At 37.2% G+C, this 15,198-nt stretch overlaps 1 protein-coding gene across 5 annotated transcripts; it reads left to right on the forward strand.

Moving 5' to 3' along the window:
• Positions 1–289: 289 nt before the first annotated feature.
• On the forward strand, positions 290–10,256 carry grhl2a (grainyhead-like transcription factor 2a). 5 transcript variants are annotated; one of them, XM_081696853.1, is made up of 17 exons: positions 290–569; positions 698–794; positions 1,947–2,133; positions 2,222–2,277; positions 2,605–2,950; positions 3,074–3,132; positions 3,292–3,454; positions 3,619–3,730; positions 4,550–4,644; positions 6,490–6,648; positions 6,829–6,916; positions 7,599–7,741; positions 8,045–8,082; positions 8,457–8,545; positions 8,737–8,822; positions 8,907–8,971; positions 9,529–10,256. In XM_081696853.1, the coding sequence occupies exons 2-17, from the start codon at positions 751–753 to the stop codon at positions 9,641–9,643; spliced, it is 1,845 nt and encodes a 614-aa protein (XP_081552979.1). In that variant the 5' UTR covers positions 290–569; positions 698–750; the 3' UTR covers positions 9,644–10,256. The 5 variants fall into 5 exon arrangements, with proteins under 5 accessions (XP_081552979.1, XP_081552980.1, XP_081552981.1 ...); XM_081696854.1 differs by lacking the exon at positions 698–794 and having other exon boundaries at positions 291–569; XM_081696852.1 differs by lacking the exon at positions 290–569 and having other exon boundaries at positions 587–794.
• The last annotated feature ends 4,942 nt before the right edge of the window (positions 10,257–15,198 follow it).

Below are 15,198 nucleotides of genomic sequence, written 5' to 3' on the forward strand. Positions count from 1 at the left end.
CAAGCCATTATACTGAGTTACACAACAAATAAAATACTTAGAGACAGTAATTTATTCAACACAGTTATGGATGTTTCCTCAATTCCCCACAACTTATACAAATGCTAAACACTAATACACAACTGAATCAAGAAACGTAATGTTCGAAGCTGAAATAGACGCCAGAGCACGTTAGCGTCAAGATTCAGGTAGTGCCCACGCAGAAGGTGGGTGTTACCTTAAGAACCAATCGGTACCATTGAATGTGTCAAAGATTTGTTTGGTTGTCCCGTCCTACAATTTACTTATTAATGCACACTTTCACAAACCTTAATCCTTTATCAAAGGTGTCTTGGTGAACGCGGAATCTTTAAGTTTTTTTTACCCCACATAAATTAGGACTGAAGCCGTTGTTTTGTTTATGGATGGAACGTGCGCTAAAGTCAAACAGATGTTAAGAAGCCAGGTCACGTTTAGATAGATCTGTAATTTTTCTGAAGGCGTTCACTGACTTTGAAGTGTAGGTTCCTGGGCGGTTTCTATCTAGCAGAAACGGAATACAACGTGTATTTCATGGCTCATGAGGAAAGGTAAGTTATGAGTTGCGACAGCCCACCTGTTAATTCATTTAAGGTATGCTGACATAGTGAAGTCTGTCAACTGCTTCAGTGGTTCACACCCGCTGAGTAAAGTGACCTTGTCTTTTGTCGTTTAAAAGCCTTTATTTACTGAGGAAGCATTAAAAAGCCTATCTGTGATCTTAAAGCTTTGATGACAAATCATAGCAGAAGACAGGATATACATAACTTCCAATGGTATTTATGGTATTGTATCTTAAAATGATCTCAGTTGTATTTATAATCTGCTGCTTCTTAATATGATCTATATTTGCTCAGACGTTAACCTAGATACCCTAACATCCTTTTACAGCCTGGGCTTTTCATTTCTACACGGCAGTATCCATATCCATTGGGAAAATACATTGTCTGCTGGGGTAGGACACTATGTTTTGATGTAAAGGGAGAGCTCTGGGAATAGCAGGTGCTTGGTGAAGCCCTTTGTTGGCTCCAAAATCCCTCAGGCACTGAAAGGTTTGGGTTTTATTTAGCATAAATGTCTGCTTAACACAACAGGGTCACCCCCTGTAGGAATATTATGTATAATCAAATTTCATGTCAAAGCTTTATAGAAAAACCTTTAGGAATGAAAATGAAGGATTAAACTTGAGCATTTTCATTCATCCTTGTATTACCTTTGCACTGCTTCAGTTGTTAGCATTTCAAGGTTTGCTCTGAGCTCTGCTTGTCTTGTTTTCATCCTTCAAATAGTTTGACAGTTTAACCGCTGGCACTTATGGGATCATCACACAGTGGATTAATTAATAAGAGTCCTCAGTCGTGTTTGCCCACTTTTGTAGGTGGTTCTCTATCAAACAGGAACATACCATTAAACCAAAATCCTGTCTGACTAGAAAATTCATATGAATGACTGTTGTGTGTTTTGACAAACCAGCAAGCTTTATATATATATATATATATATATATATATATATATACACACACACACACTCTAGATATGTCTTTTGCTGTATTAAAACCACAAATATAGAAAGGAGAGCAGGGGAGTTGCACATGAGAACTCAGTTTAGGATTCCAGTTTATCTGGTTTTCTCTGTTTTTAATGTCAAGATTTTCCAGTCATATTATTCCAAATTAGCTATGTAATCAGTAGGTTCCAATGATTTCTTTTTGACATTTACTGGTCAGCTGAATTGTAATGCACGCACACACACACACACACACACACACACACACACACACACACACACACACACACAGACACAGAGACAGAGTTATTTGCACACCCACATACCTCATATCAAAACCTGCACTAAGACTAAAGACATTTCAGCATCAGGAGCACAGTTGGCTACTTGTGTTCTAATCAGTCTTGATTCTATGGTACAGTAAGCGGCTAGTAGTGGTGGTTCCCAATGAGACGTCCTTCCCGCCCCGCCGCGTCTTCACTAGTGAGGATGAGGCCTGGAGGGCTTATCTAGAGAACCCACTCACAGCAGCTACTAAAGCCATGATGAGCATCAATGGAGATGAGGACAGTGTGGCAGCCCTTGGCCTCCTCTATGACTACTACAAGGTCAGAGGCTGTGGGAAGGCTTATCAAGGTAAACCATCAGTGATGCTTTCAAATGATGAAGCATATACGAGTTATTTCTTTCTCTCAGGTTCCAAAAGAGAAGAGACTGCTGCCTATAGCTAAAGTTGCTGAGGAAGAAAAGAGGTACCACACATCTAGATAAATTCATATATATGTTCCACACAGATAGATTTACATATATGCAACACGCACTCAGATAGATTCACTAGATTCAGATAGACGTAGTACACATTCAAATATATTTACATATATGATGATATAGGATATATTTGACAGAGCAACCTTGTGTGCCACAAATCCTATTGTAACTTTGAGTAATAGAAGTACTGTGTTGTATACTACAGGTTTGATTACAAATGTACAAAAAAATATTTCCAAGCAGAAATTTCCCAACATCACTCACAATGTACAGTTAACTGCTAATATTTTTCTTCATGTTTTGTTGCGCAGAAATTGGCATGTTGGCATGGAATCGGTGGATGAGCGGGTTCAGGTTTCCAAATCTCTCCCAGTCAACCTCTCCCTCAATGCTGATGCCCACAGCGCAGAGGGGAAGCGAGACTCCTACGGTGCTTTGCCAGCACAGGGAGGTGTCGTTGCCACTGTTAAGGCAGAGGTGTATGCCCACGGCCTGCCCACTTCCAACCCCCAGAGAGAGGGGCAGTCATTCCAGCGCCTGGCCTTCCAGCAACCTGCTCAAGAGGTAGGAGCAGTTAACCACAGCCGCTACATGAAGGATGAGCAGAAGAACATTCCAGATAGCACCTTTGAAGACTCGTACAATGGCGAGAATGTGGTGAGGATTTGGGCTTATGTGTATCTATTAGTTAAAACAACTATTTGGTAACTGATGAAAATGGTTGACTGTAGATGTTAATATGGTACTATGTGGCCTTTTGCTGTGTTTTTTTTTTTACAGAAATTCAGAGTGCCTACAACTCTAGGGGCCCAAGATTCTCTTTATGAGCAGCCAGCAGTGTAAGTCTTCTGTTCTGACATGACATTCTGACTTTTCATATAGATTGTCATGAGGGATAAAAGTGATAATCCTCTTCCTTTTTCTCCCTCATGACAGTCCATATGAAGATATCTCTGTCTTCTCCATGTCTCCTCTAGTAACTCCATTCCTTTTCTTAGGTGCAGAGACTCGTTTGTGTACACTATAGAAGCAAGTCGCTCGGTGAGGCAGAAGGAGGGTGAGGGGCCCATGATCTATCTGAACAGAGGGCAGTTCTATGGCATCACACTGAGTGATCCACAAGCCAGCAAAGGTCTGCACCATTCCATCAACAAAGTGCGGGTGAGTCCTGTTGCAGCTGGCATAATAACTATCTAAGCATCAGAGTTCCACTGCCATGGTAACCATCTAAAGGTTTTGCATTCCGGTGGCTTGGTAACCATCAGAAGTTTCTGCATTCAGTGCTTGTTGGTGCCTTACACACCCCTGACCTCTCTGTCTCATAGAGTGTGGTGATGGTGGTGTTTGGAGAGGATAAATGTCGCGATGATCAGCTGAAACACTGGAACTATTGGCACACCCGACAGCACACTGCCAAACAAAGAGTCCTGGATATAGGTAACCGACTGTGTGTGTATGTTTAGAAACATTGTACTTAGGGTACAAAGTACCATTGGGGTACCATTCAAGGGGAATCCCCTCTTTTGGCCTCAACAAACTGTGTGTTTTTGAGCCTTCATTTGATAGCCTTTTGCTTTTCCTTCATATGGTATCCTGATATTAGTACAAGGCTTAAGGCAATGTAATCTGTCACCTTTACTTTCACATGGAAAATGGGCAGACAATAGGAATAGGGTCAGGCCTGGCTGGGATAGGGGGGCTGTGGTTGACACCTGGAGACCATTGTGGTGGTCTCCGCAATGTGCAAACCCACAGGAAGTATTGGCATTTTGGAGGGCTTGGAACACAATACACTGCAATGTTTGACTTGACAGTATCCAGGGATTCTTTCGTAGCACTCTAGGCTACAGACGAGGATTTGAATAGATATGTTAAATGTTAAGGGGAGAAATGCCCATAACTAGTCAGAGGCAGTGAGGCTTGCTCTCCTGTAACTTGTGATAAATATTAACCAGCATTGTTGTATAATATAATTTCAAATTATGACAGTTCTAGTGTAATGTTTGTGAGATTGTTATTTAACTTGCAATAGAATACAAAATGTCTTGTTTGCTTGTGTTGCTCTTGTTCTTGTTGCTATGATTTTGCAGTGAAAAGACAAACAAATAACATTCTCCTGTCATTTTACCTTTAGTACATGGTACATTTGAATGTGTTTTATTCAGGTGACTTTCATCAAAAGCATTTTTGTCCTTTTGAAAGTGTCCATGCAGAAGGTCCTGATTCCTGATGTCTTCTCTCTTCCTTTCTATTCAGCTGATTACAAAGAGAGCTTCAATACCATCGGAAACCTTGAGGAAATTGCCTATAATGCTGTCTCTTTCACTTGGGACATTAACGAGGAAGCTAAGGTGAGTGTCTAAGTTTGTACATTATTACAAACTCTCACAGTGAGGGTGGATAATTGAGCAACAAGTCTAGAATTACTACACTGTCATAAAATACTCAAGCCTCCCCTACTCACTCCTTATAGAATAAAACCCAGTATAGTGTATATAGAAAGGTCTCTTAGTGTAGAAGATCATTGTTTCCAGTATATTTCCATTGTTTTCCTGGATCTATAGGTGATATAGTTTATGATAAGGCATTCTGAGCAAAACATATTCAATATTGCCACACATTCTAACAAAAACAGACTTTTAATAGTAGCAATTTAGTGTAGTAATATTGTAATACCCATAGATTGCATAACAAGTTACATACATTGATCAAATGCTTGCTATTGTTTCTTTACTTTTACATGCTCCATTTGAAAATCAGACATATTCAGAGGACACTTCAGTTTTTCCTCCATTTTTTAAAGATACTTCAACTAAAATGAAACAATATGGGCAGTCTTGTTAAAAAGCATAGACAGATGTAATCAGATTAGATTATATTAGAATAATACTATTATAATAATTTGATTTTCCCAAAGTGTTTGATAACCATAGAGAAAATGCTATCAGTGTAACACAAGAACATTGAAATATCTGTTTTTGATGAATTATCAAAGATATTTGTATGCATATGTCAATTTTAGTCCATTTATTCATTTATTTATTTAACTAGTTAGTTAGTTAGTTGGTTATTCTGGTTGCCATGTAATAGATGTTGTAATATAGATTGAGCATATTGGAATTTAGTTGACAGCGTATAACCCATGAGCCAGATATAGCCATCCTGTAATCTCCCCCAGTCTGCATGCCACATCATGTGTACAAGAAAAGACTTTGAGCAGAGGGGATTTATGGAGATGCTGCATAACTAATGACTTTCCATTAAAAAAAAACCTGCTACTTGTAATGAGCAGTTCACCCTTGACTAAAAGCAGCATGCCCACTTCTGTTACACAATCCCCATCACTACACCTACAGCAATGACTGTATGACTGGTATACAGTGCAGCACCCTTCAAAAAAGCTTTTTTCTAGTATCCAGTTTTCATTATTGAGGACTTACAATAAATAATAGTGTATGTGAAATGATCTCAGATGCACTCATTGAAAGCAAGATTGTGGTTTATTAACTGATGTCTGTTGAAAATGATCATGTGATCATGAGAAAGAAGAGGTTCTCACAACGTTATACCATAAGCCTTCTTGTTAAACAAAAGCTACAGGCACAGACATGAAGACAGAGGAGACTGTCAGTGGGAAAGTATTTTCACTCTGGGCAAAGAAAATTCCCACATTTCATCTCCAAAAGTGGTTTTTCCAGTGTCTCTTGAAAGATTGGCACAAGACAAATTACAGTGGGAGCCATTTCAAGTAAATGTCGTTAACCTAATTTGAATAAACTGCTTGCCCAAACAGAATTGTAGGTAATGCAACAGTGATCTGGAACAGTGATGATTCTAGGAATTTATAAATGTTGTGACCACTGGTTGGCCAAGGCAACTTTAGGTGTTAGTCCATAAGGCACAAAAAAAGAGATTCCAGGTGAACAAGTGTAGTGTAATATGTGTATGTATGTGTAATGTATATATTACACATACATACACATATTACACTGTGTATATTGTATATTTCCTAAGAGATTGGTATATTTCCTAAGAGATTGGTTAGAAGAATAAAATATTTATCTTAAAATAGTTAATCAATATATTTTTTGTTATAAAGTAGGCAGATTAAAATCTAAACAAAAAGACCACTGAAATTCCATGCCTATATTGTGTTAGAACTGTGTGTTATTGTGTTTTTATTTTCCTCTGTGTAGGTGTTTATCACAGTGAACTGTTTGAGCACAGATTTCTCCTCTCAGAAGGGAGTGAAGGGCCTTCCGCTGATGATTCAAATTGACACTTACAGCTACAACAACAGGAGCAACAAGCCCATTCACAGATCTTATTGCCAGATTAAGGTCTTTTGTGACAAGGTTAGTGAAAAAAAAAGTTTCTATAACCGTGAATAATAACTGTACCTATTACAATACCTAATCTCAAAACCATTCTAGTGTCTGACCAGCTAGTGATGCATCATAAACAATATGCAAATTAGCTATCACCTTGGCTTTTTTATGTGAGTACTTGTTCCGGCACATCCCACTGATTCACAGGGAGCTGAACGGAAGATACGGGATGAGGAGAGAAAGCAGATGCGGAAAAAGGCAAAGGGTCTCATGGCTGGAGGGCAGGGTCATAGTGGTGAGTCAGCGGAACCATTCAGATTAAACTTCAGTGTGAATGATCTCTCACACTGGAGTGTACATATTATAATATATATGTCTAATTTGAATATTTTGCATAAGTAATGGATTACAATGAGGTTTGTGTGTTATGTCACTTTGTTAGATCATTTTCTGTTATGATCTAATTCTGTTATGATTCATATGGCATGAAATTACATGCAGAATATACACAATGAAATATGGTAATAATTATATTACAATTTCTTATTGATTAAAATTAATGTTTGTTGACACTGCTTCCAAATTAAGCCCAGACCTAAACACTGGGGCTGCGCAATGTGTTATTTGTTAACACCGTATCACAATATTGTTGCCTGTGCAACATTGCATATCAAAGACATGAAGATGAATGTAATAAGTGATAAAAGTTTCTGCTATGTGGGTGAGCACACTGAATCAAATGTTCTTGATGAATATTCTGTTAGTGTTCAAGCATTTGCACAGTGTGGCAAATGTGCACAACCTTTGCAAGAATAATGCAGCCCTCTTTAATCAAGTAAAATGGAAATGATAACTGTTCCAAAAAATTTCCAATGGCAATATAGCAGCATCGTTTTAGAGTGGTCTTCAGTCCATATTGTGTAGCTGTAGAGAAACACAGAACTGTGCTGGTCTTAAAGCTGCTCCTGTTCTCTCAGACCTAGCAGGAAAAGCAGTAGGTCTTGGACCCTTAATGAAGAAATCAGAGATTACGTTCTTTAAATCCATGACAGACCTGGAATCCCAGCCTGTGCTCTTCATTCCTGATGTCCACTTCAGTAACATACAGAGAGCTGCGCAGGTGAGCGCTACCTAATCTGCCTGCACTATTGTTGGTATTTTCCACAGGGAAGCTGTCTGGTTACCATGACGCTGCTATACAGTGTAATTGTTTTGGTAGGGAGGAAGTGGTAGGGAATAGGAGAGTAACCAGGTAAGCATAGAACCAGCTGCAGCCATAAAGGAGAAGACCAGTGATGCCAAAAAGACTATTCCCACATTTCACATTACTGTCCTCTTATCCATGCTTTAGAATAGTTCCTTAAATCTTGGTACTGTCTACTATTTTGACTTACTAATATTTAACCTTTATGGCTGTCTACAGGTGTTTGGCTATGGTACGGAGGAAATGGAGAACGATAGGTAAGCATTACCATTAGAGGTGTCCCCTGTCTCCAATTAGAATTGTCAGATTACACATTTAATAGCTCAATTGTTGTCACTGGTGCACTTCCCTTTTAGTACATGCAAAGTATTTCTAAGGATTTTGTAACATAAAAATCATAAATTATTTTTTACTTTTAAGTTAAAAATCTTTGAAGAATTCAGCCTTAAAGAAAAACACATTTTCTTTGTATTTTAGTATGGAAATCTATTTGTTTATATGTTTATACATTGCTTATGCATATGCTTTCATGTTTTCAGCAAGTGATAAATAGGTTTTATTCCAGTGTCATGGAATTAATATAATTCCCATGACATGAAATTGGGCTCAGTGATGTTTACTTTTACTGCAGTGTGATAATGAAGAGGATCTACAAACAGTCAGAGGATGACCCCTGCTCTCCACCAACCAAACAGAGAAAAGGAGACACACCAAGGAGAGGTAGGGCACAGCATGCAACCTGATTGTGAAATATTAATTATTAATACTACCTTCTTTATTATGAATGGGTAAATGAATTTGTCCCAGAGACACTGAATCTGAAAGATTCTTCCTGTCACTGTGTTTCATTGTCTGAAGGGATTCTCACTCTCTAGTTCTTACAATCAATGACCATAATCATTCCTTAACAGTTTTGCTGTATGTAAGGAAAGAAACAGATGAGGTTTTTGATGCTTTAATGCTGAAGTCTCCAACAGTGAAAAGCTTAATTGAAGCTGTAAGTACAAACTTGTGCTTCTTCCAACATATGTTTTAGGGTGATGTGTGCAGAATTACAGGTTTTCTCCTATTCTTATTTTAGATATCTGACAAATACTCTCTATCTGTTGAGAAAATAACTAAAATCTACAAGAAAAGTAAAAAAGGGTGAGTAGAAACAGTAGCCAATGGAGCTATTATATATAAGATTACAACTATAAGATTCTGGCTTTGAATCATGCATGATTAGATCTGCAGGTTTTATCTGATTTTAATGGAGCATAAGTAATTTCCCCACTAATGAAAGCAGAATGTAGGAGTTGAAAGTCATTCATCATATTAGCAGCGATGGAGATGTAATGCCATTACAGTGAATGCTTTGTTTTTAAAAAAATATTTTTGTTTCAGTACTTGGATACTTAGTGCAGTGAACTACATAGAGGCTACCATGTCCATAATAAGTAATCAGTTTCAGAGCAGTTTTGCATTTTCGTCTCCAGGAACTTATCATAGCATTCGTAGCATAGTATATATAGCATAGCATTCAAATTTTCACAGTTGTATTACTGTTGCATTAAAGAGGAACCTTAATCTCATTAAGATCATTATTTTAGGAAGTCACGCAAATGGAATACAATCCTGGGTTTGAATGTATTGTGCTCACCCACCATGCAGCCTGTTGTGTTCCGCTTACAGTTTCTTTTTTTCTCTTATTTGATGATTAGAATTCTGGTCAACATGGATGACAATATCATTGAGCAGTACTCCAACGAGGATGCCTTTATTCTAAACATGGATGCTCAGATGGAATGCTTCCACATCACACTCACAGAAATATAAGGACTGCATTTTGAGAATTTGATCATCCCATATTCATGGTCAATATGGGACCCTGCGTACTTGTCCCATTTTCACAACATCCCAGACTGGCGTATTGGGTACGGTGTTGGGGTGTAATACATCGGATTTTTTTTCTGGTTGAGAATAATGTATGATGCGATGATCACTGCAATTATACAATACAGTGCAAGAGGTCATGACAAATAGTGCTTTAAATACATTCTTGGCTTTCTCTTGTTTTCAAGCTCCCTCTACTGGCCAATAGAAAAACAATGTAAATTACGAATGCAGCTATGTTGTAGCATTTGTACTGTAGTATATTGCCCCTACAAGGTCTAAATAGCACTAAGTCTTCTCCACACAAAATGAATCATACTGGAAAGGTCCTGCATAGTCATACTTTCTGTTCTTTTCTGTAAAATATGAACTCAAAGGATGCTGAATTTGAATCCTGGCCAACCTACAGTCCCTAATTCTGCTTTGCAGTATATAGAGGGAGGCATGTATAGCTTGTGTGTTTATTGCATGTATATATTTAATTTTTTTAAGAATATAGTTTCAGACTGTGTATATACTTTTTTATGAATTTAATAAACAAAAGCTGTCTTTCCTGTCTTGTTTAAGTGGGAAACTTTGACAATTTGTCCCATTTACTGAATTTAAAATGAGGTAATCTTTAAAACACTTGCAAACATGAATATTCATTGGTCATCTATAAGATTCTTCCTTGGAAAATTCAAACTGAATACCAACACATTAGTACCAAAATAAAGGGAACAGCTAAAGGAAATAAAGTATTTCCTTCAGGATCAGTCTTATATTTCAAGAGGGTACTGGGACTTTAAAGTAGATATGTTCAAATTGTCACTCATCATCATGGGAAGCCAAAGAACTAGCTTATCAAAAGATGGTCCTAGTAAACATCACAGAAGATATGATCTGAAAACATTTTAGATAAATCATTTTAAATTCATATTTGTATTCATTGCAGCAACGTTTGATTTTTTTGTTCGTTTGATTTGAGAGTTCTTTGGTATTGGATGCCAAGTGAATCTTTGCATTTGGTAGTACATTTTTAGATCCCAGAGATACACAAAGAGGAGGAAGACAACAGTACCTTTCCTCACTCTATGACATTTTTTTTAGGTTTAGCTGCATGTCTCTAGTTCAGTTTGTCCTCTCAACCTGCTTGTTCGGGATAAGCACCAGTCAGTTTCAGCAACACATAAGGATTAGTACGTTTGCTATTTGGATTGCAAGAAATGATGCTCTCTACACTGAAGACAAAAGTTTAAATAACCACATTTGGTTTAATACTGAAAATGTAATTATATCCCAGGTATGTAAAAAAAAAAAAAAAAAACTTCCTGGATTTCCATTGTAATGTAAAATTCACTACCTGTTAGTCCTCATATTTTAGAAATTTTACCAGTAATATTCATAATTTATTGTTTGGGGTGTTTTCCAAAAATACACTAAACATAGCACTAGACTTTATATGTTTATTGTGTTATCTCTTTTATCAATTTCTGTTGTGTGGTTTGCATTACCTGACAATGAGTTGTCAAATTTGTCTCAGTATATTTACATTTTATATGTATGGAATTTAGCTGATGCTTTTATCCAAAGCAACTTAATATTATGACTGAATACAACTTGAGGGTTGCTCAGGAGCCCAACTGTGGCAACTTGGCAGTAGTGTGGCTTGAACTGGCAACCTTCTGATTACAAGTTGAGTACCTTGAGTACTTTGGTGCTATATTTGTCATATATATATATATATATATATATATATATATATATATATATATATATATATATATATATATATATATATATATTTTTTTTTTTTTTTTTGCTCATACCTGTGACATTGGCTTGCTTTCCTTAGACCTTCATTGAAGAACATATAAATAAGTCCCTTTGTGGAAGAATGTCATTTAAGGACATTCAATGCTTCACCGGAGGTTTGACATATTTTCATTGAGATAATTCTTTCCCACGGATTCCCTCAGGCTTTAGTGCTCTCTTCAAAAAGGTAATGCAAGAAGGGGAATCCTTGGGATTCTGAGAGCCTGTGAGCTTTTCCTAAACAGGCTGGATGACGGGAATGGCTAAAGGCCTCCAATTACTGTGAGGTGGCTCTATGCCTCTCTCTTGTGGTCGAAGTTGGCCTAGCTGAGAGCCCAGCCCCGTGCTGTGCTGTTACAAGTAATTGGTGTTTTTGAGGTCTGTATCTAGTGTGTAAAACAATTGTAATATCAGCAGTTTATCAGTGCATGCTGAATGTCTGAGCACAAAATCGAGAACTGTTGTCTATACTGGCAAGATATGCTTAATCCAGGACTGCAGGCAGTGCTTGAAAAAGGCTCACCTTGGCAAATATATAACTGGCCTTTTTAAAGACTAAGCACCACCTAATAGCACTCCCTGAAGATTTCGCGTTATATTAAGTACTAAAAAAATGTATATGTGAATTAAAATGAAAATAGCATGTTTATTTCTTTAAAAATGATAAATTCAAGTAAATTGACGGAAAACCCGATGTCGCTCTGGAAAACGCCATGAACAAACACTCTTAGCATTAGCTATGACTGACTTGGACTGAATTTTCCAGTTCTGGCTCTTCAGACTCTGGCAATATTTTTGAATTTGATGAAGATGATGAATCTGCAGTGAACGTGCAAGTGACTATATCATAACAGTTAAATTCGATCATTTAGATTTGAGCCTTAGAAGCTGCAGCACAGAGCAACAACCCGACTTAGTAGTCAGATTTGGGAATTCCGGCTTTTAAAAACCCTTTATCTTAGCCATTATAATGAACACTGATCGTAAAAGTATTACTGAAAGTAATCTTGTCTATTAACAATTATGTATAGCAGGGGCGTTTGATTAGCTAACTAGATAGCCAACTAGTAATATTTCCCATTATATTAGCTTGTCATGTAGGGTATCTAATGCTAGCTAGCCAACTAGCTAGTTATCAGTGCTCGCTTTTGCTAATAACCAATGTCTTAGCTAAACTAGCTTGCTGATGCATTTGCTTTACTGGTCTAATGTGCGTTTTTGGTAGGTTAATCATGTGTGTCTGAGTTGTATGTGTCCAGGCTTAAAATGTATGCATTATCATTGCTTTCTCTTCTGTGGCTGACCAGGGAATGTCTGAAAAACTGAAATAAACGGATGTTTAATCATTATGGGAAACGTAGCCTAGCTAGCTAAATAACGAACATTATCAAATTCGCAATGAGCTATTAATGACCATAGCTAGCTAACTAGCTAAATGCAAATGTTTAATTATTGTTGTAAAAGCGATCTACATCAAATTTAAAATATACTGTAACTAGGTTATAACTCGGCAATGCAACTACATGGTGTAGTGTTAGCCTAGTATGCCTTGAGCCAATAAGTTTAGCAAGTCAGTCAGTTAGCTACTAACTTAGCAAGGCTAGCTAATGTCAATTAAAGTGGACGAAGAAATTGCACTTATTTATATACAATCTTATTTATACAGTGCTTTTTACAACAAATGTCACAAAGCAGCTTAACAAATTTCCAAGTTCAAGCCCCCAGTGAGCTCCAAACAAGAGACTGCGATATGTTAGTGATTGGGAGACCATTGAGGTTTACTGAGTAATTAGAGTGAAGACCTAGGTGTCTCTGGGCCTAATAAAAGCACCTATTTTATCAGGATTTATTTACTTATCCTGTTTACTTTCATGTTCTGGGAGGCTCTTGAAAACCTCTCTTTCGTTTCTTTAGTGTTTCATGCCCATATTGAAAAGCAGCAGTCGTAAAATCAAGTCTTGTGAGCCCGGCTTTCCACATCCCAGAATTGTGTAATCTTCAAGCATGAAACGAGCACTACAGATAATAGAGTAAGCGAATGGTCTTTTCCAATGTGCCCTTTTAAAGTTGACAAATATTGTCCTTTTTGGCTATTGTGGGATTTTTGGGATATTTGTGGACAACGGTCTCACTGTACATTTAATTATTTCAGCCAAAGACAACACAACTTTTTTGTCAATTTGTATCACCTACAATTCAACAACTCAAGCAAGCGGTTTTAACATTTATTGATCTGAACACATTTACATTTCAGATAAGAAATTTGTTTATGACAAAGTCAGATGTATGTAACAGATTTATGTAGCCTATTTTAGCACGAAAACTCGCCCCTGTGGTGCAACAAATAATACACCTTGTTAGTTTTAAACTACTATAGAGTTTAGTATAACTTTACACCCTAACTTACCTGGTAACGAACTTACCTGGTGCAACTGACTGCAGTCGTTGTGATCTTACACTACAAATATAGCAATTTTGTCTACTACGCAAAATGACCTGTGAACTTGTGTAGTTTTTAAGTTTTTATATATAAGACTAATAATGGTAAAATAGGGTTAGGGGTAGATTTAAAAAAAACATTTCTTTAGGTACTATTTATTCCTTACAATGCCCTGCACGCAAAAACTATAGCAAAACAATGTTCCAGACAACAAGCAAATTTGTAAGCATGTTGTGTGGTTCCTTTTTAATGTTACTGATCAACTGATCAATTCGAAATGCGTTATACAGTCAGTGATGCATATGATTTCTCAGCTATCTGGAAATGTCATTTATACTAGATGTTAGAGAATTTGAGATATCTAATTATCATTTCAGATTTGTGATGCTTCAAATGACAATTCTGATGACGTCACTGAAGATTTCTTAAACGATATTTTGACTCTACAAAATATAATTGTAAATATCTTGCATTGCCATCCTCACTAGCAAGATTGTAAATGCAATATCCTTAATTGTCATTTTGAATAGTCAAGTCCTAATTCTTACTAGTCAAAACTCATCTGTAGATATCGTAAATTGTATTACGGATAGTCAGATGAAACCCATTACATTTTAAAACCGCTTGCCATAGGTATTCCTTGATCTTATAAAAACAATTTTTCCAACTATTGTTACGACCCTCGGTTGTTTTGTTTGTCAGTTTCTATGTATTTTGTTGCAGGTTGTCTTGTCATCCACGTTTCCATCACCGCACCAGGTGCTGACGATTGACGGTGATCGCAACGTGTGGCCTGATTGGTTATCCTATCTTACCCCACCCTACATATATCCCGTTCGAGGAAAAGCACCAGCAGCACCTTTGCATACTTGCCATTTTGTCTATTTTGTACCTTTGTTACTGAACAGTTTTGATTTTTTGGTTGTGAGTATGCGAGGGTTTTGTGTTTAGTTCGGTTATGTCTGTACAGAGTATGTTGGTCATAGAGATGTAGGGAGATGAGCCATTTATTTTGGGTACTTTCTTTATCCTCTGATTTGGTTTAGGCGGTTAGGGCTCGTTTTTGTTTATTCTTTTTCTTGTTAGGCAAGTTATTTTATCTGTTCTCGTTCCAGACCTGTTTGTTATTTTGGCATCGTCATCTCCCAAAGTACACCCCTCTACGAATAAATACCACTTTTACTTTATTTTATCCTTTTCCCCATCTCTCCTTTTTTTGTTACGGTCCAGAGCCTAGACCAGGTCATAACAGAATTCGTTGTTG

Source organism: Electrophorus electricus, chromosome 14 (genome assembly GCF_041902795.1).
Source record: "Electrophorus electricus isolate QZ-2024a chromosome 14, ASM4190279v1, whole genome shotgun sequence".
In the NCBI taxonomy this organism is placed as follows: domain Eukaryota; kingdom Metazoa; phylum Chordata; class Actinopteri; order Gymnotiformes; family Gymnotidae; genus Electrophorus; species Electrophorus electricus.

Coding starts and splice junctions, on each gene's coding strand:
- grhl2a (XM_081696853.1), top strand. CDS start 751: ATGACAAATCATAGCAGAAGACAGGATATACATAACTTCCAATG. Junction 2,951..3,073: donor CGTACAATGGCGAGAATGTG/GTGAGGATTTGG, acceptor TTTTTTTTACAG/AAATTCAGAGTGCCTACAAC. Junction 8,972..9,528: donor TACAAGAAAAGTAAAAAAGG/GTGAGTAGAAAC, acceptor TTTGATGATTAG/AATTCTGGTCAACATGGATG.